Source organism: Rhinoderma darwinii, chromosome 2, assembly GCF_050947455.1.
Source record: "Rhinoderma darwinii isolate aRhiDar2 chromosome 2, aRhiDar2.hap1, whole genome shotgun sequence".
NCBI lineage: Eukaryota > Metazoa > Chordata > Amphibia > Anura > Rhinodermatidae > Rhinoderma > Rhinoderma darwinii.
In genome coordinates, this window is record NC_134688.1 from 192,242,898 (window position 1) to 192,269,154 (window position 26,257).

Genomic DNA, 26,257 nt, shown 5'->3' on the forward strand with positions numbered 1-26,257 from the left:
AGTTTATTTATTATAAAAAAATGTGTGTTTGTGTATTTTTTTTTACCTTTTATTTATTTATCATTAATTTTTTTTTGCATTCATTTAACTTTTTTTTTTTTTTTTAATACCATAAAGGGATTTATCATTTTGATATTGTAACTAATGTACTGGCATAGATTTATATGCCAGTACATTAGCCTGTGTACTGATTGTACACAGGCAGTTGTTAGGACATACCTCAGTATGCCCTAACAACAGGAAATATGTTCAGAAAGCCCTGGGGTCCTTCAATGGACCCTGGGCTGTCTGGCCATACAAGTTATGGGCTTTGATCGCGTCACAGTTATCTTCTGGGACGCGTTCAATGTGCAGTCCCCTCTTTGAACGCCGCGATCAGCTTTCATCGTGGCGTTTAAAGGGTTAACAGCGGAGAGATGTCTCTCTCCACTCCGCTGTCAGAGCGGGGCCGTGGCTTGATCGCCCGCAGAGACGGCTGTCACACAGGACGAGTATACTCGTCCTAATGCGCAAAGTGCTCGCCGCAGGACGAGCATTCTCGTCCTGTGTCGGCAACCAGTTAACTTGAAACTTATCTTCATTATCGGCTACCGCCGGTGTTAGCATTACCCAAAATGTACCGCACTGGTAAAATCCTAAGAGTGCGTGAGTGTGCGTATGAGCTTGGGAATATCACATCAAGGTGACTTTAAATTACGTATTATTACAATCGGCCTCGGCGATACAAAATGGACATTGTCTACGATGGTAACATGATTTCATGTGGACACATTTCGGTAGTCACTTGTTGTGCTCCACTCGAGACAGATGTATGAGGATGATCATGTAAAGTGAGCAGAACACCTAAAGCTTTTTCATCATTACCAGCAGATTTGGGTGTTCCGGATCTTGGTGCGTCTTTAATTGAACCGGTTATTTCGAAACGATGAACAGTTCTTTTAACAGTTGACAATGAAATTGGATCAAGGGTAGGATAAGGGCATTGAATAAAGCCGCTACTTCTCGATAGGATCTTATTTTTTCTTCCCTCTCATCATCAATATAGTGATCCTTTCCGTTTCGGTCAAATGCATTTTGTGATATGACAATGGAAATGTACAAAAATGAAAATGACTCTCCGAATTAGCGCTCTCTGAAATTCACAAGCGACTACCAAAATGTGTACACATGAAATCATGTTACAATCGTACACAAGGCCAATTTTGTATCGCCGAGGCCGATTGTAATAATACGTAATTTGTCACCTTATGTGACATTCCCAATCTCACACACATTTACAATTTTACCCGCGCGGTACGATAATGAAGATAATAACTTTAAAGTTCAATATCTCAGCGAAAAAAAATCCCATCTCAATATGGTGTGCGGTATAGTTTTCACATTGAAAAGAGCTTTCAAATGAGCCCCCACTCAACCCCCACCCCCCCCATGCCATTTAAGATTTTGCTGCCCCTGCCACCAAGGGGGTGGGGGTGTTTTTTTTTGGCATTAACTGGTAGATTTTATGACCCCATTAAATCACACCAAATTTAAACCCTCTACCTCGAGCCGTTCAAAAGTTATGAGGGTGTTCCAGAACTTTTGGTGGGCACTGTATAGTGTTTTTTACCATTAAGCTCTGCCTCTGTAAGAGCACAAAGATTGCAGACGTATGGCCCTTCATTAGGCCTCCAGACTGCTATGGCACCGTCTGATTTTCTAACGGCTTAAATGCCGCAGTCGCTATTGACTGCGGCATCTAAGAGGTTAAACGTGCAGGATCATAGTAATCTACGATCCCGCCTGTTACAGTGAAGTTCCGGCTTTAACCAAGTAGACACCCGCAGGCACAGCCCGCTCCATACTTTCCCTTCTGATGACGGGTAGGGGTTTAAAATAAAGAAGACCATATGCAATAAGCTCCCTCTGGCAGCAACCAGAATGTTAGGCTTTATATCTATGCAGGTGACGTGGAGCTCTGTATTAGAAACTCAAAGCTCCAACCACTAGAATATATTATGAACAGAACTTTGGACCTAAAAACAACATGATAAAAAGGTGGAGAATCAGTTCAAGCTGGTGTCACCAAGGCATTTTAGAAATCTGTGTATTTCCAAAAAGAAAACTCAGGATAGCAAGCTTAGCCAGATTCTATGGCTACAACTAGGGTACGCTCACCGGTTTGCACAACTTCCCTATACTTCACTGGAATGTCTCACAAAGTAAACATTTCATTGTGGAGCAAAAAAAAAACTCATACAAGTCCAAATATTTTTACTCCGTAACGCAACATTCATGGTGAGCCCATTTATTAACTTATGAGCTGTCTCAGGGTACATTTACACGTGGCAGATTTGTGCTGTTTTTTTGCTGCAATTATCGTAAAAAAACTGCAAAAATGCCACAAAACGGTCTCGTGTGAATGTAGGGTTACATCTATTTAATTGATCTTCAAATGCACAGAGATCTAAACCTGATTGACAGCAACTTTGAGGTCAAAAGATGATTGCATACTTAAATGTTGATCTTCAGACAACCCCTTTAACACCTATCTACAGGGTAGGTGATATATGTCTGATCAATGGGGGCCCCCATTGCTGGGATTCCCATCTTTAATTAGAACTGGTGTCCTGAGCCCTCCGTTCCGTCTCCCTGCACAACTTCTGCGCGGATAACTTTGAATAAAGTGTCCATCAAGCATGTGCCCCTCCATTCAAAGTCTATGAGACTGCCAGAGGCAGTACCACTCTCAGATGTTTCCGACAGCCCCATAGACATTAAACGGGGTGCAGGCTCGACCGCTGCTCCATTCAAACTCCTCAATGCGGTGGGAGTCATACATTCAGACATTGATCACCTATCCTATTGATAGATAATAAACTATGATCTTGGCACAACCCCCTTTCATTTTAGAGGGACTTTCACAGAGGCACAAACTAAATGGAAACCCATTCACTGTAACCAGACAAATAAACACAGCATACAGATTTCACTCTCCTTCATTTACTAAAGCATGTGCACTAGATTTCCATTCTGACGACACAGCTTGGTTTACATTCTGAATGCCAGTCTATAAAAAAAAAAGCTGCTACGCCTAGAAAGTAGTAATATTTGCATGCCTGTACAATAAATGTCAGTTACACGAGACAAAGTATTATGAGTCCAAGCATAAACCTTTTACAACTAATACATTTAGTTGTTCAAGCAATTTATAATCATTAGTCAGATTAACAGATTACCGAATACATAGATTGGACTGTGTAAAGATTGATTAAAAAGTCTTCCAATTAAAACCATTTCCCCACTTACAAAACAACCTGAATTTACATGGATAGATTTCTGTAAAACTCTAATGAACTTTGTAGCAGTCAGTCAATCTTCCAAATTTTGGGTATAGGTTTCTAGGTTATTTCTTCAAAATGCGGGTGGGACAATACAAAAGCCAGCCAGCTGTATGACAAATGTAAACCATACTTCTACTGCTACACCGGCTGTGAGGATGGGGACTACTTCTAAATAATAACCACTTAAAGAAGCACTCCCAGCTAAAATGTTTTGGGACGTCAGTCTCAATTAATTCCTATTAGGGTTTGTCCACACGACAGCAAAAACGCACCACTTCCTGCAGTTTTTATGGCAGAAAATGGTGTGTATTTTGCTGCGTTTCTCACAATGTTAGGAGATGGAGACGTCTCCTCTGAAAAACGCAGCAATTCTGGCCACTTTCTGCAGCAGGAAAAGACATGCTGCGGTCCGACAAATACGCACCGCAGGTTAATTTCTGCGTGGAATTTTTACGCAACGTGTGGATGAGATTTGTTAAATCTCATCCCCTATGCTGCTACGTTTGTTCCCTCCGAAAATCCGGCCGGGAAAAACGCGGCAATTCCGCAGCGTGTGGACGAGCCCTAAGACTCACATAGAGGTTCCCATAGAAATGAATAGAGAGACGGACTTCCGGGCCACACAGCAGACGCTGCAAAATTCAGGTAGTTCGAGCAGGGGTCATGTGAGTGAGCAGTTGCCTGGAATGGAGACTGAGGGTATGTTCACACAAGGTCATTACGTCCGTAATTGGCCGACGTATTTCGGCCGCAAGTACCGGACCGAACACAGTGCAGGGAGCCGGGCTCCTAGCATCATACTTATGTACGATGCTAAGAGTCCCTGCCTCTCCGTGGAACTACTGTCCCGTACTGAAAACATGATTACAGTACGGGACAGTTGCATAACTATGATGCTAGGAGCCCGGCTCCCTGCAGTGTGTTCGGTCCGGTACTTGCGGCCGAAATACGTCCGTCAATTACGGACGTAATGACCTCGTGTGAACATACCCTAAAGCTAAACGATAAAGCCAAAGGTAAGTTTTCTAACCCCAGTATCATTTATACCACCTCAATTGCAAACGGTGTGGGCCGAAATTTTTTTGCTGGAAGTGCTTCTTTAACGGTCTCAGATTGAGAATAGAGAAATGTACGATAAAACTCAACGTGAAGTTGTAATATTTTAACATGAATAGGAGATTTTGCAGAAGGGTCTTCCTGCGTCATGTGGTTACAAAGGCTACAAGACGGCCTGCTGTCCCGGCTACACTTTTCAGCAGCTTTATACACTAGATTTCACATTTAAAAAGGCATTACGAGGTATACTGCACTCCCAACATGAAGCTAGGCTTCTCTTTAACTAAAACACGGAAGTAGCTGTATACGCTGCTTTCACTTAAAAAAACAAAAACGAACTCTTCTTTGACTAGAAGTTTAAATAAAATATTAGAGAATTGCATAAACAGTTATTTCTCCGCTATAGATACTCCGTATTTGTTAGAAGGGTCCCTTGACAATAAGCAAATCACAAAGTATCCCCCTGCTTGGAGCCCCAGCAGTCAGCTACATCTGTGGGGAAGGAAACCTGTACGTTTTTCATTTCCCTGCCAGTGTAATAGGGCCTTAAGACAAGAAAATCCATATATGCTCCCAATTACGTTTAATGGACCAAGGTGCTTTGTTGTGGCTTATAAAATAACCACTTATAATGTGGTGACAGAGCCTCTTTAAGTGCCCTATCCCCTACATAAGGAGATGGGCGCTGTAATGTAGGTGACAGTAATGCTTTTTATTTAGAAAAACAATCTATTTTTACCACTTTATTAGCATTTTTAGATTTATGCTAATGAGTTGCTTAATGCCCAAGTGGGTGTATTTTCACTTTAGACCAAGTGGGCGTTGTACAGGGGAGTGTATGACGCTGACCAATCAGTGTCAAACACTTCTCTCCATTCATTTACACAGCGCATAGGGATCCTGTTAGTATAAGACAGCACATGGCGATCTAACACATTAACAATACTGAAGTGTTTAGACAGTGAATAGACATTCCACAGGATGTCTATTCACAATCTCTGCACTTCGTTACGGTTTCTGTGGTAGTTACAGCCGAGGAAGCGTGATCTCGTTGTAACCTGTCATTTACCGCCTAATCTCGCGAGATTACACGTCCTCTGCTGTAACTACCACAGACAGAGTAACGAAGTGCAGAGATTGTGAATAGACATCCCGTGGGATGTCTATTCACAGTCTAAACACTTCAGTATTATTAATGTGTTAGTAGAAGACAGCCCATAAGGATTTAGCAGGATCCCTATGCGCTGCCTAAATGAATGGAGAGGAGTGCATGACGCTGATTGGTCAGCGTCATACACTCCCCTGTACAACGCCCACTTGGGCATTAAGCAACTCATTAGCATAAATCTAAAACGCTAATAAAGTGGTAAAAATAGATCGGTTTTTTAAATAAAAAGCACTACTGTCACCTACATTATAGCGCCGATCTCCTTATGTAGGGGATAGGGCACTTATAATGTGGTGACAGAGTCTCTTTAAGTAAACAGAATAAGAAGGTCAGTGTAAAATAAATCTACGTAGTCTGTTAATAAACCACTTTGTACCGACACTAAATGTACATATAGAAGAGGTAAACATCATATCAAAGCTTACAACACAATAGCTGGAGTGATTCAGATAAACGCAGAACACATGTGGAGAACAAGTAAAAGCATTGTAATTAATAGCAAATTCCTAGAAGTTTATCTTTATTTTCTAAACCCAACTACAAAGGATACGTTATCTACGCAGCTGTCATTTGACACAGTGCTGTGTATATGCATCCCCCTTTCATTCATTTTTAAGGTCAGCCGCTATCCTTAGATCACTGTAAAAAGCTACTCATCGGATTCATATACATTCTTTGGTTCTCATCAGATTATGTAAAGTAACACATAAAGCCATAGAATATATAACAAATTTCCGGCTTGCTATAGAAAAATTGAAGAAAAAAAAAATAATCTGCAATAGAAATGATTTTGTACATATGGTTTTCAGGCCATGGAATCGAAATATTATCCTAAAGAAAACATAAATTAAAGAAGAAAATACAGTAAACCATTGTAAGAAAGTGTTCTGTGCTTATTATCTTCCCACTAAATACTGTTGTTTTCAGTTTGAATAGACATTTTACGAGATTCCAGTTTCATAATGAAGACAGTTACACAAAGATGTAGAAATAAGAAGGAATCAACAGATAGTGCAAAAATGGAAACTTTGTTATGGACCCATCTATGACCGTAGAACTACCGAAGGCCTGACCAGCTGTGGAGATAGGAGGCCCATCCAGCTGGCTGTGAAGCCGACTCTTCTTCTCCTAAAGAGCAAAAAGAAACATTCAAATGTTACGATTAAATTAGGAGCCCCGCATGCTTGTGACTGCTGAAATTAAAGAGGCTCAGTCACCGGTTTATAACGTCCCTATCTCCTACCTAATCTAATAAACGCTTTGATGCGGATAACTACTCTTTGCTTGTTTTTGTAAAAACTTTTATTATTGACAAAGTTCTGATCATTTTTATATTTATGCAATTTTTTTTCTAAAAGCCCAACTGGGCATCTTTTTTTAGTTTGACCAAGTGGGCGTTGTAAAGAAAAGTGTAGGACGCTGACAAATCAGCGTCATACACTTCTCTTCATTCATGCCCAGCTTTATTCACAGCACAGCGTGATCTCGCGAGATCACGCTGTGACGTCACTTACTCCCGCAGTTCCTTCACCAGAGCAACGGGAGAATGACCAGACATCGCCTCCAGCCATGCCGTGACTGCTGCGGAGGACGATAATTGTCCAGGCTCGGCAGGAGCCGATGTCTGGTTATTCTCCCGTCGCTCCGGTGAAGGAACTGAGGGAGTAAATGACGTTACAGCGTGACCTCGCAAGATCACGCTGTGCTGGGAATACAGCTGGGCATGAATGAGGAGAAGTGTATGATGCCGATTGGTCAGAGTCATACACTTTTCTTTACAACGCCCACTTGGTCGAACTAAAAAAAATGCCCAGTTGGGCTTTTACAAAAAGTTTGCACAGATGTAAAAATCATCAGAAAAAAAAATAAAAACAGTAGTTATCAGCATAAAATCGTGTATTAGATTAGGCAGGAGATAGAGAAGTATTAAACTGATGACAGAGCCTCTTTACAGAGGCTCTGTCACCATAGTATAAGTGCCCTATCTCCTATATAAGAAGATCGGCGCTGTAATGTAGGCGAAGTAATGCGTTTTATTTAGAAAAACAATCTATTTGAAACCACTTTATTAGCGATTTTAGGTTTATGCTAATAAGTTTCTTAATGCCCAAGTGGGCGTTGTACAGAATGGACGTGATGTTTTTTTCAGAATCCTGACAGGTCTGTAGCGTCTCTGTAAGATTTACAGCTAGGCAAAAGTAATCTTGCGAGATTACGATGTAACTTGTCATTTCAAACGAGATTACGCTTACCTTGCTTGAATCTCACAAAAAAAGAGTCAGAAGTGTCAGGATTCTGAGTACACGTGACGTCCAGGCTGGATGGTCATGTGTATTCATTATCAGGACACTATAGTAATGTTATAGTGTGTTTATGTGGCTGCACATAACGATATAACTATATCGCTAGTGCAGTGTAAATGAATGGAGAGAAGTGTATGATGCCGATTGGTCAGCGTCATACACTCCTCTGTACAACGCCCACTTGGGCATTAAGAAACTCATTAGCATAAAGCTAAAAATCGCTCATAAAGTGGTTTAAAATAGAAAGTTTTTCTAAATAAAAAGCATTACTGTCACCTACATTATAGCGCCGATCTTCTTATATAGGAGATAGGGCACTTATAATGTGGTGACAGAGTCTCTTTAAGACGGAAGCCCAGAGCACATTGGAAATTATTAAGCAACATTATCTAGAATTCTATAGCAGAACATGGCAAAAATAGAACACAGAGCGCATCAAATGTGTTTTTGCTCGTTTGTGTTTTTCTAAGCAATGTTTTTTGGAGAAAGTGATGGGGCTATGATAAAAGGTACACCATTTTTTTTTGTGTACATGTACTTTAGCCTTAAGGAAGAAAAAGGTGTGAAATGTGCCATTTCATAAATTTGGAATAATTTGCTCCATTTTCATTAATATGTACACGTATCTATTCGAAGACACTAGTGATAAATCTCCCCAGTCCCCATATTTCCCAAACCACCCATGCAATGCATCATTGTTGTCACATCACAATAGTGTCCTACCCTGAGCAATGGCAAACAGTTTTCCTTTCTCTTCAGGACTCAGTTGCAACATAGTGTCCATGACGGGGAGAAGACGTTGCCTTTCACTGCCTGCCTTGAGGAAAATGAATTGCAGCAGAACATTTTTGAGATATTCCAAATTCGCAACAGACTTTTCTCTTTCCTGATTTCTTTCTAGACGGCGGATTTCACTCTTGAAGAGCTATGAAAAGAAAATGTGGTCCAACAAAAAGGAGAACACTGAGACACATGTAATAAATGACACAACTTGAACAATCTCTTTTCAGATCACAGCCGCCCAACAATCATATCAGGTAGGTCCAGATGCTGAGATGCCCAGCGGATACGCATATAGCCCGGGAAGATACGGGCAGCCACACATTTCTGCTGTAGCAGTCAGTCTTAAATGGCTTTTGTTCCAATTAATGGCCGTGCCGAGTTCTCCGGAGCAGTTCTTGGTTCTGGCTAATAGAGAATGTTCCAAACGGCGACTCCTCTCTACGACATGCCCAGTTGGGACAGTCCTCTTAATGCATACAGTATACCCCTCCCATGAACTTGGAAAATTAGCATCCCACATCATTAGAACTTTCTATGAAAAATTATCTAGACCGTTTATGAATAAATATAAATAATTACATGCTAAGCAGAGAAACAATGTGGCCACATTTTTTTTTGCTATGCTACCTTATTGTTGAAGAGTAAGTGCAGACCTTTACATTTTACAGCAAGTCTATTTAACAGCCCTCAGTGAACTTACTATAGAAAAAGATCGTTCTAATACGGTAAATTGAGAGAGAACAGGACTTACTGTTATTTGCTCCATGAGCATGGCATTGGTTGCCTCGGTCTCATGCAGTAGACCACTCAGATGTTCGACGCTCTTTGATGTTGTGCTGAGCTGCTCTGTTAATTCTTCCTTAGAAAGTTCTGGCTGCCACTGAGGAATGTCTGCAGCTAAAAACAAATTAAAAGCAATTCATCAAATACAATGTCATCACGTGAACAATTTAAGAGTTTTCACAGCGGTTAGGGTAAGGCCTCGGAGCGGCATTCAAGCGGCCACCGCTATCAAATGGAATGTTAATGGCCGCGCATTGTTGCGGGTAAAACGTCTCTTTACCTGCAAAAACCACGCGGGCATAAAGGGTGTATTCATTAACTGCTACACGATTTTCCAGGTAAACAGCCGTTTTACCCGCGGCCATCAACAAGCAAATGGACAGCCGAATTTGGTGCCGGCGCGGCGGTCGGCCTTGTCAACCCTGTTGAACCGACAAACCTTTGTTTTAGGATTGGAATTTACAGAACACAATGCCAATAGTTTGCCTTCGGTCATGTCTACTAAGCACTTGCACACAAACTCGTTCAGTAATTGTGCCCTCGCAGGTCCACATATTAGTGATTGCCAGCATAAAAGCTCTAGGTGGAATGGCTTCGTTTTTCTGCTTTCCTCTGACGCAATCCGATCAAACTGTGCAGAGAGCAGTCGTTTTTTTTTAGATTTTAATTTGATATGTCATTTATTTAGATTTAGTAGTCCAATCCTGTGGTAAAAAGGTCTTATTGGCTTCATATTTTAGAAATAAAAAGGTTTACCGGTTTTTAAATCAGAAGAGTTGAGCAGCTGCTCTAGTGTAGCTACGTATGTGCTGGCAGAAGACACAGATTCATTATCCGTTGTTTCCATTCCTTCTCCTTCCTCCCTGGCAATGGAGTATAAATCCAGGATATGAAGATCAGCTGGTCTTCTTTCCCGTGAGCTCTTCAGAGAATGCTGAGAACCTGAGGTGCCTTAAGACAAAATGTAAAAATATACAGAGGAATGCCTAACTATTAACAATGAACACAAGAAAATGTACAGCAGGGAAATGCCTTTCCCTTCCTACTACTCTCCTCTTTATGGGAGTGAGAAGATAAAAAGACAAAAAACAAAACAGAAACAGCACAACCACATCTACTTCATAGTAATTCATATAGGAAAATCCAAAAATTCCAACAGCCCAAGTACAGAGCTACAAGATCACCTGGAATCCAGGAAGGAGAAGATCAGAAGAACGAGAAATAACCAATTAGGAGTCTCCTAAGGGTATGTTCACACGTGGACGTCCGTTACGGCTGAAATTACGGAGCGGTTTTCAGGAGAAAACAGCTCCTGAATTTCAGACGTAATTGCTCGTACTCGCGTTTTTCGAGGCGGCAATTACGGACGTAATTGGAGCTGTTTTTCAATGGAGCCAATGAAAAACGGCTCCAATAACATCTCAAGAAGTGACATGCACTTCTTTGACGCGGGCGTCTTTTTACGTGCCGTCTTTGGACAGCGGCAAGTAAAAAAAAAAGCCTGTGTGCACAGAACATTGTAAGACCCATTGCTTTCAATGGGCAGATGTTTGCCGGCCCTTTGGAGCCGTATTTTCGGACGTAATTCTGGCGGTAAAACGCCCAAATTACGTCCGTAAATAGGGCGTGTGAACATACCCTAACTATAAAGTTTTAGTAGCAGATTTTATGTCCACATTTTATGGTGTCCTTTGTTCTACCCTTACAAGGTAGTTTTATACCTTTTACTATGGCTGTCCGATATTCCTGTCAATTCCCGTTAATCCTGGATTACACATTTAACTCTGAGGAACTGGATTTTTCTCTGTACACTAAAGAGCACATATAAAATAGCACATGTAACTTGTGACACATTTCTGAAATACTCTGCGCACTTGCGAAAATTGATAATCTATATATCCGGAAACACATGTTTGTTCTCATTTGTCTCCCACACGGTTCCCAGCTGAGTACACGTTACTACAAGCATAATCATTTTAAAACACAACAGACAAGGTAAGAATTCCAGTTGGTACCATAAAGAAAACAAAAAGATAGTAAGGCAGATTTAGCAATATATTTACTATAAGTTTTCTGGAGTAATGCCATTTAGAAATGGGCCTATCGGTCCAAATGGCATATTTATGAACCCCCACATCACTTTTTCATTACATTTATGAAGGTTTTCCGCATTACTAAGGATACCAGACTTAATCATTAAACATATACAGTATAATTCCTATAATCTGGCATCCATGGGACTGAATAGATGTCAAATATTCTGGATTATCAGGATTTATTTGAAACTTACTTGTAATGGCAACCTCGCTCTTAAGTTGGAAAAGCTGTGCTTCCACTTTAGACAGCTGCTGCTGTAAAGTTTCCACAGTCTTCCTATGATCATCCTGCAAATGTCTCACTTGGTCCCTAAAATTGTTCCGCTGTGCCTCATTTTGGGCACTTAACTGACTGACCGTTTCAGCATGCTCGGTCTTTAGGATCATGTTCTCGGACTGTTGTGTGCATAGCCTAAAAAAAAGTAACGTAAGAGAAAGTCTATAAACCACAAGAAGGAACAAAGTCTAAAGCTACAGTAAGCGCAGAAAGTTACAGTAAACAAAGGGGTTCGTATATAAAAATGAAAGCTTCAAATTCAATTTGGAAACAGAAAAATGGTGCGGTGAGACATTGGCTCAAAAAAGTCTCAGGATGTGTGAGAACAAGACAATGACACCTTCCACGATACAAAGGTTTCACAGTTTTCCATACTTTACAATGTCAGGAAAATGTTTCTGAATGTGTCTCAATATATCTGTAAAGCTGAATACTAAAGCTACAGAGCCGACTATGAAGACAATTATAGGTTATATAGAAATTCTTTTTCACCCCCTACCACCAGGTATTGCTGGTTTAACAGGTGAAAAGCTGGTGACAGGTTCCCTTTAAAGAGAACCTTTTACCTGCCCATACACGTGCAGCTAAGTCAACCATGTAATAGGCAGGGTTGCACAAACACGGTCTAACATGAAAAAAAATTCCTATCTTCCTCCGTTATTTAGATATCTGTGCAGTTATATTTGGCGCCCGATATGTAAATAAGCTCCTGAACTGTCAATGTGGCGTTTCTATCTAACTAAATGGCAAGGGGGCGTGATGTCTTCACTCTGACACGGTCTAATCAGACTTGTGGTTCTGCAGAGAGCACTCTCCGTGCGTGTGTTCTCGCAGGGAGGGAACACAGCGCAAGCCGTCCTGACACAGTCCATAGCCGTTTGGACAGTGTCAGAGCGAAGAGATCACGCCCCCTTGCCATTTAGTTAGATAGAAACGCCCCATTGACAGTTCAGGGGGTTATTTACATATCGGGCGCCAAATATAACAGCACCGATATGTAAATAACGGAGGAAGTTAGAAAAGTTATTTCAAGTGAGACAGTGTTTGTGAAGCCCTGCCAATTACATGCGGCACATGTATGGGCCGGTGAAAGGTTCTCTTTAACTTCATTTTATTTCACGGACATAATGCTTTGGTATACCTTAGTAAACCAAAGCATTAATGCCGGTCAGTGGTACAGCCTAATAGATCTCCTTTGTAAAACTGACAGGCAAACAGCCATGGAACAGCCTTTGTTAGGCCCCTGGCTGCCATGGCAACCCATAGGCGTCCCCGTTATCTTGTCGCTGGCGGGCTGTGTTAGAAGAGGGAGCCTAAATGCCACAATCGCTTTTGATCGCGCCATCTTAGGGTTTAAACGGCCTGGACTGGGGGTAGCTCTGATCTTGGCCGTTGCAGCAGGATGTCGACTATATATTGCAGCCGGCACCAGCTCCAGATTGTACGGGCACTTGTCCTGTGCCTGTTGTGCCACCCAATGGTCATAACTGTACGCTCATTTGCGGGAATGTACGTCTAAAACTGCCCTACAGTTATGTCCGTTTGCAGGGAAGGGGTATATTTAGCAGTTACGATCATTAAGCATGGATATCGTGTTCTGTGTAAAAGAGCTCTGTATACTGTATTAATATAGCAGTTACCAATCGGGAACGGCTGTATCAATACCAGTATATAGAGCTCTTTTACACAGTATATGAGATCTTGCGATAACCAGCAACATCTCGCAATACTCGAGCCTGCTGTGTCTACTCGCAGGGGATGCCCGGAACATCAAATAAGGAAGTTTGGGACCCAACTCCTGTAGCGATTCAGGTCATGTGCATAGTGAAAGTACGTTCATACCGATTTTTATTTACATTTGTTTTAAAATTACATAAATTTAGGAAAATAGTACTTTAATAGGGTATCTTTTTATTAATAAAACAATGTGCCGTGATGTGTACACTTTAACAACAGTTAGGTGTGGTTTATAATGTTCAGTTAAACTCTTAAAGTGTCCATTAAAGTGTACCTACACTTTTACATATCTTCTGATATTTCAGAGGCATCATGGAGGTACTGCATAGACATAAAAGCTCCACTGTCTTCAAGCTATAAGCCAAAGGAGCACAATGGAGGCCCCTTCATTCTAGTGATTCTTTTACACTGGCCGATATGAGCCGTGAAAACAAAGCGCCAATCAACGAGACAGCTCGATCGGCGCTCGTTTGCTCCTTTCACAAAGAGCAAGGATTGGTTACGTATGGGGACGAGCGCTCATTAGTACGATCGTTCGTCCCCATGCATTTCCATCATGACTGCAGCACATCCCTCTGTTAACACAGGGATACGTGCTGCAGACAGCGATAATATTTAGTGCAGCATAAAAGATGCGATCAGCCGATGAACAAGCGTTTGCTCCTTCGTCGGCTGATCGTTGCCCTGCTTACACAGGGCAATGATCGGGAATGAGTGTTCATATGAACCCTCGTTTTCCCGATCAGTGGCCTGTGTAAAAGGGTCTTAAGCCACCATGGAAATTATGAAGCTTAATGCAACAGAATGAAACACAAGTGCCTAAAGTAAACATTTCTAGTTTGTCTTGTAAAAGAAGGACTCACTTTTCCCTCAACTCGGCCTCCTTGGTAACAGTCTCCTGCAGCATCTTATTGTGTCTCTCCAGCAGCATGTCATGTTCTGACTGCAGAGAATGTAGCTCTGCTGTGTTCACCTGTAAAATGCGCTGTGTTTCTTGGAGCTTGGTTTTCACTTGATCCAGCATTGCCTGCAAATGCTCCCTGAAGCCAAGCAAAAGATTAAAATGCGCTAACAGTTCAAAATATGATAAGAAAGAAAAACACAAATATGCAGTTTTGCTTTAGTAATAGCATTAAAGTCACTCTGCACTAATAGGTCATTTCGGTTATATATACACTATATTTTCAATGGCACCTGGATGAGTTATTGCTATTTGTAACTCCTGGGAGGCTCAGAATTCTCTCCAAATTGGGCCTCGTTAGGGCACAATTGTGGCGTGACCACTTTCTTGCAGCCGAATACATTGGGAAGTGAGCCACCACTTAGGGTTGTCAAATGCTCACACTGGTGACCTTTCCACTCATTTTGGAGCTTCCGATCCTTGGAGTGTATGAAATGAAAGGACCATTTTCTTTAATTTTGAACTAAATCGCCTCTACATTGTAAACCGTATTGTAGTCCAACTCATGAAAGGACCATAAAGTTACCTTTCTGTTTTGAAAGCATCTTGTTCAACTTGGGATGCAGATTTATTCTTCTGTTGCTTTAACACATTGTGAACACGGACTTTGTAGCCTTCAAAATCAGCAGTGACTGCAGCCTGTTCAGCCTGCAAAATAAAGGAATAGGGAAAATTTTTACTTTTTATGTCATTATTCATTTACAATCTAAGGCTGGATTCACACGAGCATGTTCGGTCCGTAATTGACGGACGTATTTCGGCCGCAAGTCCCGGACCAAACACAGTGCAGGTAGCTGGGCTCCTAGCATCATAGTTATGTACGATGCTAGGAGTCCCTGCCTCTCCGTGGAACTACTGTCCCGTACTGAAAACATGATTACAGTACGGGACAGTTGTCCTGCAGAGAGGCAGGGACTCATAGCATCGTACATAACTATGATGTAGGAGCCCGGCTCCCTGCACTGTGTTCGGTCCGGGACTTGCGGCCGAAATACGTCCGTCAATTACGGACGTAATAACCTCGTCCCCTACAACCATGATCTGTACAATCTCACTCTTATACCTACTGTAGTGTAGAAATAGAACTGTGCACTTTGCGTCTTGCAATACAATCACGTTGAACGTGCGGTCCAATCTGCCGGCAGCATGTTATAGAGCATGAGGAGCAGAGCAGATTAATATATGGCTTTGTGGGAAAAGCATAAACAATAGTAAGGTTACAAAACTCACTGAGCGCTTTATTCATATATTTTCAGCTTCCGTTTGGTCCTACCATTATACCACATGACCCCCAAACTGACTCTCCCGCTTCACACAGCAGACGCTGTGGGAATCAAGTCCGTTTCTCTATCCATTTTTAGGAGACGGACATTGAGCGTCTTATAGGAATGAATAGAGAAACGGACTTCCGGTCCACATAGGAGACGCTGTGGAAATTGGAGTCAGATCTGGGATCAAGTGGTCTAACAGATGGACCGAACAGAGGATCAAGATACATGAAAAAAGCACTCAGTATTTTGTTTATGCCATCTCAATTACAATGTGGTGCATTTTTTCTGGGAGTGCTTCTTTAAATATCTGCTTATTCTGGTCTTGGTAGTCTAGTGGAAGGTCCTACACCGTGATTTACAGCCTTCCCTGAACGAGTGTTAATACAGAGTTCACGATCAATCACTGAGTAGGACCACCCACTGGACTCCTAAGCCAAGAATGAGCATAGATTTTTAAGTGAATAAATTATTATTATTAAAAGTTATACTTTGTCCTCTCTCACAAATAAAAATTGTTGTACTCACCGCTCAGCTATCTCTGGCAGTCCCATATAAAGTGAATGGAGCAGTACCGCTCCATTCACATTCTGGGGCTTGCTAATCATTATGAGAAAATCCCTTTAAGGTAAAGAAGGCTTGCCGCCTCTGGAGATTGAACCCCCCCCCCCAGACAGAAGGAATGCCCCCTTGGATTTGAGGGGATTTTACATTGAACAGCTTTTCTCCATATTTTTGGTACAGGTTATTTATATACTTATACAAGTTAGACGTCTTTTTTCAAGACTAAATGTATGTAATTCTTTTAATGTTTCCGTATAACTTAGATTCTCCATGCCCCTTATTAGTTTAGTTGCTCTTGTTTGTATATTTCCCCACTCCAGGGCATCCTTTCTATGAACTGGAGCCCTGAACTGGACTGCATATTCTAGATGAGGCCTCACTAATGCTTTGTAAAGTGGTAATATTACATCCCTGTCCCGCGAGTCCATGCCTCTTTTAATACACGACAATATCTTGCTGGCCTTTGAAGCAGCTGATTGACATTGCATGCTGTTAGTTTATGATTTACAAGTACACCCAGATCCTTCTCATCAAGTGACTCTCCCAGCGCAGCTCCCTCGAAGACATATGATGCATGCAGGTTGTTGGTACCCAGATGCATAACTTCACATTTATCTACATTATAATCTCCTTTGCCAAGTGGATGCCCAAACACTTAGTGTGTCCAAGTCAATTTGTAATTTCTGAACATCTTCCATAGTCTGAACTATACTACATAGCTTAGGGTCATCTGCAAAAATAGAAAAAGTACTATTAATCCCATCCTCTTTATCAGGGGTAGACAACCTTTTTGTATGGTGTGCCAATAAAAGAAAAAAATAAATAAATCAATGAAGTACTCTGTGTGCCACGCAAACATGAAAGTCATAAGATATGTGACAGTTCATTTTACATTTCAGTGTGACCTTTTCCCTGACTTTCTTTGCAAAGGTGATCCATCTGTGGTGCATGCAAGACTACTAAACACCAGCGTGGGGTGTGCATATAGGAAACTGGCTAATGAACACCAGTTAGGGGGAACTGCACACAGGAGAGACCGTGGCTACCGAATACAAGCTTGGGGGCACGGCACACAGAAGAGAGCAACTGCTGAACACCTGCTTGAGGGGTGCACATAGGAGAGACCACGGCTACTGAACACCAGATTTGGGGGGTGCACATAGGAGAGAAAGCTGTCAAGTTTTGCTAAGTTTTTCTTTTACCTAGTGGTTACTGAACTCTGTTCTTGCGGCACTGATCACCAGGAGAGCTAGCAATGCTGCATTTTGTGCTTGCCAAGTATTTGGCAGCGACAAACACAATGAAGCACTGCTCTCTCTCCAGGTGTTCAGCGCTGCCAAGCACACAACGGTTCTGGACACTGGGAGAGGGAAGTGTGCCAGCAAGCCATGCCCCAGGTGCCAGCTGTGGCACCGGTGCCACAGGTTGCTGACCCCTGCTCTCTCCCTCATTAATAAATAAGTTGAATAATAGCAGTCCCAGCACTGAACCCTGGGGTACACCACTTATAACAGGTGACCATTCAGAGCAGGAATCATTGATCACAACTCTCTGGACATGGTCCTTGAGCCAATTTTTAATCCAATTACAAACTACATTTTCTAAACCTATAGTCCTTAATTTACCCATGAACTTCGATAATAGCTGGATCCTTTATATCAGAGACAGGCAGGACGCGCATTTACTGAAGTCGTCAGTCCTGCTGAGCTGCCGGATTCGTCTGTAACCCCAAGATACAGCTTCTATGTATACAAGTTATATCGAAGCTGTATCTCAAACAGTAACATTTTTAATAAAACTCAATTCAAAACATGTTTAAAATAAAACAAAATGATAAAAAAAAAAAAAATGCTTTCAAAAGTAGTTTACACTGCCTCTAAAGCACTCCTATTTAGCATTTGTATTGTTATTTGACATTAGTTGTTCCCTTACATCCTGAAGTACAGCCCTCAACCTCAAATTGTCCTTTTTAAAGAGGCTCTGTCCTCACATTATAAGTGCCCTATCTTCTACATAATGTGATCGGCGCTGTAATGTAGATTACAGCAGTGTTTCTTTTATTTAGAAAAACGATACATTTTAAAGTTATGACCTATTTTAGCTTTATGCTAATGACTTTCTTAATGCCCAACTGGGCGTTTTTTAGCTTTTGACCAAGTGGGCGTTGTAAAGAGAAGTGTATGACGTTGACCAATCACCGTTATACACTTCTCTCCATTCATGTACTTTGCACATAGCGATCTTGCGAGATCATGATGTGCTGTCACTTACTCACACATTAACGTTACCGAAGTGTCTTGAGAGTGAATAGACATCGCTTCAAGCCAGGATGTGATGTCTATTCACAATCCCGACACTTCGGTAACGTTTGTGTGGAATTTACAGCACAGCAAGCGTAATCTCGCGAGATCACGCTGTAAGCGGTCATTTACAGCGTGATCTCGCGAGATCTCAAACTTGCTCTCATTAAGTCCCACACAAACATTACCGAAGCGTCGGGATTGTGAATAGACATCGCGTCCTGACTGGAGGTGATGTCCATCCACTCTCAAGACACATCAGTAACGTTAATGTGTGAGTAAGTGACAGCACATCGTGATCTCGCAAGATCACTATGTGCTGAGTACATGAATGGAGAGAAGTGTATAACGCCCGCTTGGTCAAAAGCTAAAAAAGGCCCAGCTGGGCATTAAGAAAGTAATTAGCATAAAGCTAAAATAGGTCATAACTTGGTCAAAATTGATCGTTTTTCTAAATAAAAAAACACTGCTGTAATCTACATTACAGCGCCGATCACATTATGTAGAAGATAGGGCACTTATAATGTGGTGACAGCCTCTTTAAAATGAAATGTTTTTGCCTTCCCAGCTTGTATTTGTTTTTTTATAATTTAGGCAAAATTAAATTATATTGTGATCACGGTTACCGAGGTTTTCATGAACAGTGACATTCCCAATAAGCCCTGCGTTGTTAGAAATCAATAGATCCAAAAGAGCTTCACTTGTCAGACCCATAAATTATCCTGCAAAAAGTTAAAGGATTTTCTCCCCTTTGCAGATAAAGCAGATGACCCCCAATTAATATCTGGGTAGTTAAAATCTCCCATTATTACTACTGTACCAGAATGTTCATCTCTCACTCCATTTTTGTTTGTACAGCTGACCTTCCATCTCCTCAGGGATGTTAGGGAGGGAGGGGGGGGGGGGGTTTCTATCAATTCCACCCAGTAAAGTAAAAAAAAATAAGAAATTATCTTAATGTTTCACCTCAGATTAAAGAGATCCGTGTATATCTGGGCTATATGCATCTATGGTATTTCATAGCACAAGGTGCGAGTGACATGTAGTATATATCAGAGAAACCCAGTGTCTTGGTAATGGTTCACATTCTTACATGGAGGAGTGGAAGACAGGAAATGTCACTGGTTCAAACAAAGCACTGTACAACAGGAAGCGCGAGGTCAATGGGTAGCAGATGTGAGCAGTGGGAAACCGCCAGCACAACTTGCTTCATTCAGCTCGACAGACGGAGAGCCAGCATGAAAGAAGACCTCAAAATATATGCAGTGTATGCGAGATCGGACAGGACAATGTAGTGGAGGCCATGAAAAATGCACAACAAGAATATCTACAACCAAAATAACAAACTTTTTAAAGGGGCCACTTTAATTCATACGGCCTGGCCAATTGTTTACATCAAACATCTTGAAAACGATGACCAATTGAAAACACAATATATTAGAAAGTTAAAGATCTTTCCATGATACAGTGATGAAACCATATTTACATAAAACCTCTTTTAGATCTCAGCCATTTCACATATGTTATTGTCCACCTGGATGATGTCAGTGCAGCCCCGCAGTACGATCGCATTCAATACTGAATTCCTATGGCATACTACACTAGTAAACAATTCCATCTAGAGAAAATGAGTATAGCCTACTGCACAAAAAAAACCATTACATTTCATAAAAATCAATGCGAATACATTTTCTAGTCACGGAGACATTGGAATCCAATTCAGCTGGTTTCTTTCGCCCTTTTGTGCAAAACAAAGACTAAAAATGACACATGCAGGGGTTTAATGGCGGTTTTACCCTTTATAAACAAAAAAAAAAAAGGCAGGAAAAGGATCACGGGAAGGGTAGAAGGGCTAAGCTTTCCTTACCATTTCAAATCTTTATCCTTCAGCATACCTCCCAACATTCACATTTTCCCCTGTTAAGCCACGCCTCTATCCCCGCCCATAGCTGCCCCCATACAGCATAATGCCGTGGTGGTGTCCGGGTTGCAATGGAACCGTTGTGTCCGGCATTCCCCTCTTCGGCTCCTCTGACAGAGCAGAACAACGGAATGGCCAGACGCAGATGTGAACATGTGGCCTAAGTACCAACTGCTCTAAAGTGCAATCTGGAGAGATTCAGTTGAGTGACAGATTCCAAGTGGCAGGCTTCAAGGAGAGGAACATCTGCAGAAGGTTTTTTTTTCCACATTTTTCTCATTTCATTATTTCCCATGTTTTTACTTCGCTCTCTTAAGGCCCAGTGTTTGAAGGTCTGACACCCCCCACTGTTTACGCACTAGACAAGTTTTCATGGTTCAGCACTTTTGAAATTGCTGCCTCTTACTATTTCTAATCATAACCCATTGCTGGAATTTTACAATATCGAACACAGCTAAATTCCTAAAAATAGCTGAAGGGAGGAAAAACCTGTAAAATGCATAATGGACAGGGGAAACAGACACTATAAACAGTTAGATCGGAATGATATGGATTAAAAAATAGGGAAGCTATGGAGACAAATACAGGACTAGGGAACTGGGAACCAAGGTGACAAATGTTAGCAAGATATGACGAGGGAGACACTGTATATATGAAGTAACAAGGCAGCAATTGATAGGACACTGACCTTTTAAATTCTATTTGCTTCAAGTTAATGTACAATATCTATGTCACTTCCCATGGTTAATGTTACCGACTATTTACATTTCAAGGGCAGAGGCATGATCAGTGATCCCAGCGTAGCTGCTGCAGCCCTCTTCCAAACACTGTATTGCGGCTCTGCCTATTCAGATTGGCTACTGTGTATAAATACAAGCTTACCAGGATTTCTCTGCATAGAGGGCTTAATTTTATTACTGCACATATACACCACCTTAAAAAGAGTCTGCAAGGAGTTTCGCCCCCCCCCCCTCCATACACATTGCTAACATCTCTAGATACACTAGATAGGTATGCCTTAACCTGTCTCCCCTACACCTATGTGCGCATTGTGCATTGTGGCTGAAAACTTCATCCTGGAAAAGGTGTTTTAATCTTCACTCCCTGAATAGGAAACGTCCAGTCCGCCTGCTGTAATTCGTCCCCTGCCCCTCCCCACTGCTCGATTGACCGCTCTACTAGTTCCCAGCCTCATACGATGTGTGATCCAAGAGCTGTCACTCAAGAGCAGAGGGGGGGATTTGGGGTGGAATTACAGTGGAGAGTCGCACACTTCCAATTTAGCATGTGAAGATTAAAACGATTATTCCTAAAATTCCTTCTCCAGGATGAGGATTTCAGTCACAACGCCGACATAGCTAGGCCTAAACTGGTCTCCCCATAGCTAGTCGTGTTAGCAGTGTGGGGGAGCGGGGGGGGGGAGCGACAAAAGCCCTAACAGATGTCCTCTAAAAGGGAGGGGGTGGCGATCATGTAGATCTGCTTTAATTATGCATAGCAGGTAAGAATTTGTATGTTAATCCCTAACCGCAACAGCCAGTTTTGGCCTTTCTAAAAGAGAACCGTTTCTCAAATCTGGTGTCGATTTACGTGGGAATAGCTTTTGTAACGCTATTACCTATCCAAGCGATTCGGAGATATTTTTTTCGTGACATTTTGTACTATGTTAGTGGTGAACTTTGGGGGCATAGCTTTTTTTCTACATTTTAATTTCTCCGCTTGTAAAACAGATAACCATACCAAACAAAATAGTTAATTAATATAGGTCTACTTTATGTTGGCATCGTTTTTTAAATCGATTTCCTTTTTTTTCTTAAAGCGAAGTGTAAATTAAATGTAAAAATTTCACTTTATAGTAGTTTCTAGTTTTAGCTCAAAAGGTTTAATTTTCACAAGGGAAATAGAAAAATAAGCCCCCCCCCCAATTCATTACGCAATTTCTCCGGCGTACAGCAATACCCCATATGTGGTCATAAACTGCTGTTTGAGCAGATGGCAGAGCTCAAAAGGGAAGGAGCGCCATTTAGCCTGTGGAGCACAAATTCTGCTGGATTGGTTTTAAGGTGCCATGTTGCAGTCGCAAAGCCCCTGAGGTACTAGTACAGTGAAAATCCCCAAAAATCTACCCTATTTAGGAAACTACACCCCTCAAGGAACTTGTCTAGGGGTGCAGTGAGCATTTTGACCGTGCAGGTAATTGATCGCTTTTATTAGAATTGGACCGTGAAAATGTAAAATTTTTTCCAATAATATGTAGGTTTAGTTAGAAATTTAGCATTTTCACAAGGGGTAATTGAAGAAATTGTATAACAAAATATGTGGTGTTTTTTCTCTGGAGTACGGCAATACCCCATATGTGGCACTAAACTGTTTAGGCACACGACAGGACTTAAAAGGGAAGGAGAGCCATTTGGCTTTTGGAGCGCAGATTTTGTTAATTTGGGTTTGGGCGCTATGTTACATTCATCAGTTCTGTGGAAACCCCAGAAGAGTGACCCCATTTTGGAAACTACACAACACAAGGCTTTTTCCAAAGGGTGAGTGAGCATTTTGACACACAGGTGAAATTAATGCGCAGTGGATGGTGCAAAGTGAACATTTTTCTCGCAATATGCCCTTTAAGTCCCCAATATGTCGTGCCCAGCTTGTGCCACTGGAAACACACACCCCTATAAATTGTTAAATGGGTTCTCCCGGGTATGGCAATGCCATATATGTGGATGTAAACTGCTGTTTGGGCACAGTGCCAGGCATGCAAGGAACGCCATTTGGCTTTTGCTGCATGTTTTCTTTTGCTAGGTAGTAGTTTTGTTTGGTGTTTCAGTTTACAATATGGTTGCATATGTAAGCTGGGCGTAGTAAATAAGAGCATAATAAAGTGGTGTAATAATATAAAATAAAAATAATCCATAGATGTGTGGTATGCTTTAAAACCATCCCTTATGCACAGTCCAGAGTCTACATCATTTTCGGGACCTCCTTTTTGCAGTTTGGGGAACTTCACTGGGAAAGTGTTGCCCTGGTACAATCAGGGCACCCTCGTTTCGAGCAGATGTTCTTGGGCGCTCCCCTTTCCTGGTTCCCAAATATTAGGGCCTTGATAACCACCTCTTGAAACTGAAAGAATGTTCCCCTCTGGCCTGCACATCAGGATGTATTTTCATCCCCTCCTTACAAAAGCCATACCTTTTTTATTATTCCCCATCGGCAGTCGTATAAAGGCTTTGGTTTTTATTGGTACTATTTTGGGGTACATGCAACTTTTTTTTTTAAAAATTTAGGAGGCAAGGCAACCAAAAATAGAGCAATCTCCTGATTACTGTGCATAGGGAGAAAAGTGCGGTATCAGTGGTGGGAGTGTTAATACATGAATATACTTAGGCCTCATGCACACGTGATTTTCGGGTCGGTCGGCAGCGGACTGTCAGCCGCAAGCCGCCTGCAAATCGCGGGCAATGAACATGGCCGCGGCCATTATTTTCAATGAGTCCAGACCGCAGAAGTTGGCCGTAATAAGACATGTCCGTTCTTTCTGCGGTGCGGGCTCCCGAGCCATGCACGGACCGTAAAAACTACGGTCGTGTGCATGGCCCCATAGAAATGAATGGGGCCGCAATTCTCCCGTGGATTTTCAGGGGAATTGCTGCCACAAAAGCACATTCGTGTGCATGGGGCGTTAGACTCAAGCTTGTAGTGCTGGCCACGTGCACATTAACTGATAAGTGACAACATGCTACAATCAGAGTGTCTGTCACTTATCATATGCTATTTAGTATCCACCAAATATGCAGTGGGTAAATAAAGAGCCTTCATACCTTTGCAGCCGTGCACTCCTCTTGAAGGGCTAGTAGTTTTTGTTGGTATGTATTAGCTGCTCGATGATGCTGCTCGGTCAATGCCCTAAGTTGCTCTTGTACTTTGTGCTTTTCCGATGTCAGTTCTGCTACTTGAATCTAGAAAAAGTAAATCAGCCCAAATAATAGATGGTATGACTGTACATATAGTTTTTCATAGCTACATTGAAAAATGGAATCTTGACCCTGGTTGGTTGTTTAGGTTCAACGAGGGCACATCTTTCCGGAGACCATTTTGATACATGAAGCATATTGTATATTATGGATCTCCACAGGTCTGGAGTATTTCACAACAATATTTGCCATCATATCTATCTTAGAAGTTGCAAACATTTGCATTCTTCATTGATATTAATGGTGACAGATCCTGTGGAAATGGTTTCCGTTTGTCACTGTTGTGTAAGGGTTCCGTCGTTTTGACGGAATCAATAGCGCAGTCGACTATGGTATTTATTCTGTCAAAACGACGGAACCCTTAAACAACGGTGACAAACGGAAATCATTTGCAACGGATCAGTCACCATTGAAATCAATGGTGATGCAAACGGAAACCTATGGTTTCCGTTCATGGGTTCCTCTGACGGAAAGGTCAGACGGAATCCATGAACGAAGTGCTGACGCAGATGTGAACGAAGCCCAACAGGCCTAAAGGACATCTTACAGGAAAAACATGAACTGAGGGCCAGGTTAATAACTTTACCTTGTAAGCTTCCACGTGTTGCTGACTCGCCTCCAGTTCCCCTTTCAGTGAGGCTTGGAGTATCAAATGACCAGATTCCTGGGAAAGACCATGAAATAAGTATATCAACAATAAGCTAAAATATAAACTAAATCAGAAAACAATCATCCGCACGGCATGTGACACCACTGTACTTACAGCCTGCTTAGAATCCGTAAGCTCCTTTTTTGTCTTAACCAGCAGTTGCTTCATCTTTGTACTGCGCTCCTCATGCTGTTCCACCGTTGCCTGTAGTGATGCTAGTAAACAAAATACAGGAAATATAAAAAATTCAAGTTTAGTTTTTGGGTGTTTTTCCCCATTTTTGGAGTTCAAGTTCTATTCACATGCAGTGGGTTTGTTGCAGACATTTCTGTGACTGTCCTATTTACCTAATTGGGGTTTGCAGAAATCGATGCACATGTTGCAGAAACAACCCCATTCAGACGTATGGAATGGGCTTTTCAGTTGCAGAAATTCCTGCAACAAATCGGCCAGCTGTAAACATACCATAAGGCCTTGTTCACTTCGTGCAGATTTTGCATGCATTTCTTAATCCAAAACCAAAATTTGGATCGAGGAGAGCAGACGTATAAGTCCTTCCTTTATATATCTCTTCAGCTTAGGTTCCGTTCCTGGTTTTGGCTTAAAAAATATATGCCAAATATGTAAACAAAGCTTTAAAGAAACAAAAACCTACAGCAACCAGTCAACAAAAGGTCTTTCCTCTGCACACATTACGTTATTTTCTACCTACTCACGTTACTCTTAAATGTAAACCAATTTGGACATGGATCTTTGGCAGAAGCAATCAGAATAGATTTCCCACTGCAGTCCATTATTCATATAGCTGTAAAATTACTATTTTTAATTAGAACAAGAGGAGACAAGTGGTTTCATTTCTGGCGACACTTCTCTCCACGTGAAACAAAAGGATGTAAAACGCCATTCACATTAGTTTGTTTGTGGCCATATAAAATTAGATTTTGGATGGGTGATCCAATATGTGCCAACGCACATTAGTCCCTCAATGTCTCTCATGAGGGAAAAAAAAAAAGGATTGGATAGGTTGGATTTTAAAGGGGTTGTAAAGAATTAGAAAACATGGCTACTTTCTTCCAGAAACAGCGCCACACCAGTCAGTG

General features: G+C 41.6%; 1 protein-coding gene across 1 annotated transcript in view; it reads right to left on the reverse strand.

The window, feature by feature from the left end:
* Positions 1 to 5,803: 5,803 nt before the first annotated feature.
* GCC2 (GRIP and coiled-coil domain containing 2) overlaps positions 5,804 to 26,257 on the reverse strand; it is an 84,672-nt gene continuing 64,218 nt past the window's right edge. The window contains exons 14-23 of the mRNA XM_075852671.1: positions 25,272 to 25,372; positions 25,095 to 25,172; positions 24,356 to 24,493; positions 15,014 to 15,135; positions 14,390 to 14,566; positions 11,707 to 11,924; positions 10,173 to 10,367; positions 9,385 to 9,530; positions 8,574 to 8,775; positions 5,804 to 6,675 (exon numbers count right to left, since the gene is read on the reverse strand). Coding sequence (XP_075708786.1) covers positions 6,605 to 6,675; positions 8,574 to 8,775; positions 9,385 to 9,530; positions 10,173 to 10,367; positions 11,707 to 11,924; positions 14,390 to 14,566; positions 15,014 to 15,135; positions 24,356 to 24,493; positions 25,095 to 25,172; positions 25,272 to 25,372 — 1,448 coding nt within the window. The 3' untranslated portion in view covers positions 5,804 to 6,604. The remainder of the gene's footprint in view (positions 6,676 to 8,573; positions 8,776 to 9,384; positions 9,531 to 10,172; positions 10,368 to 11,706; positions 11,925 to 14,389; positions 14,567 to 15,013; positions 15,136 to 24,355; positions 24,494 to 25,094; positions 25,173 to 25,271; positions 25,373 to 26,257) is intronic.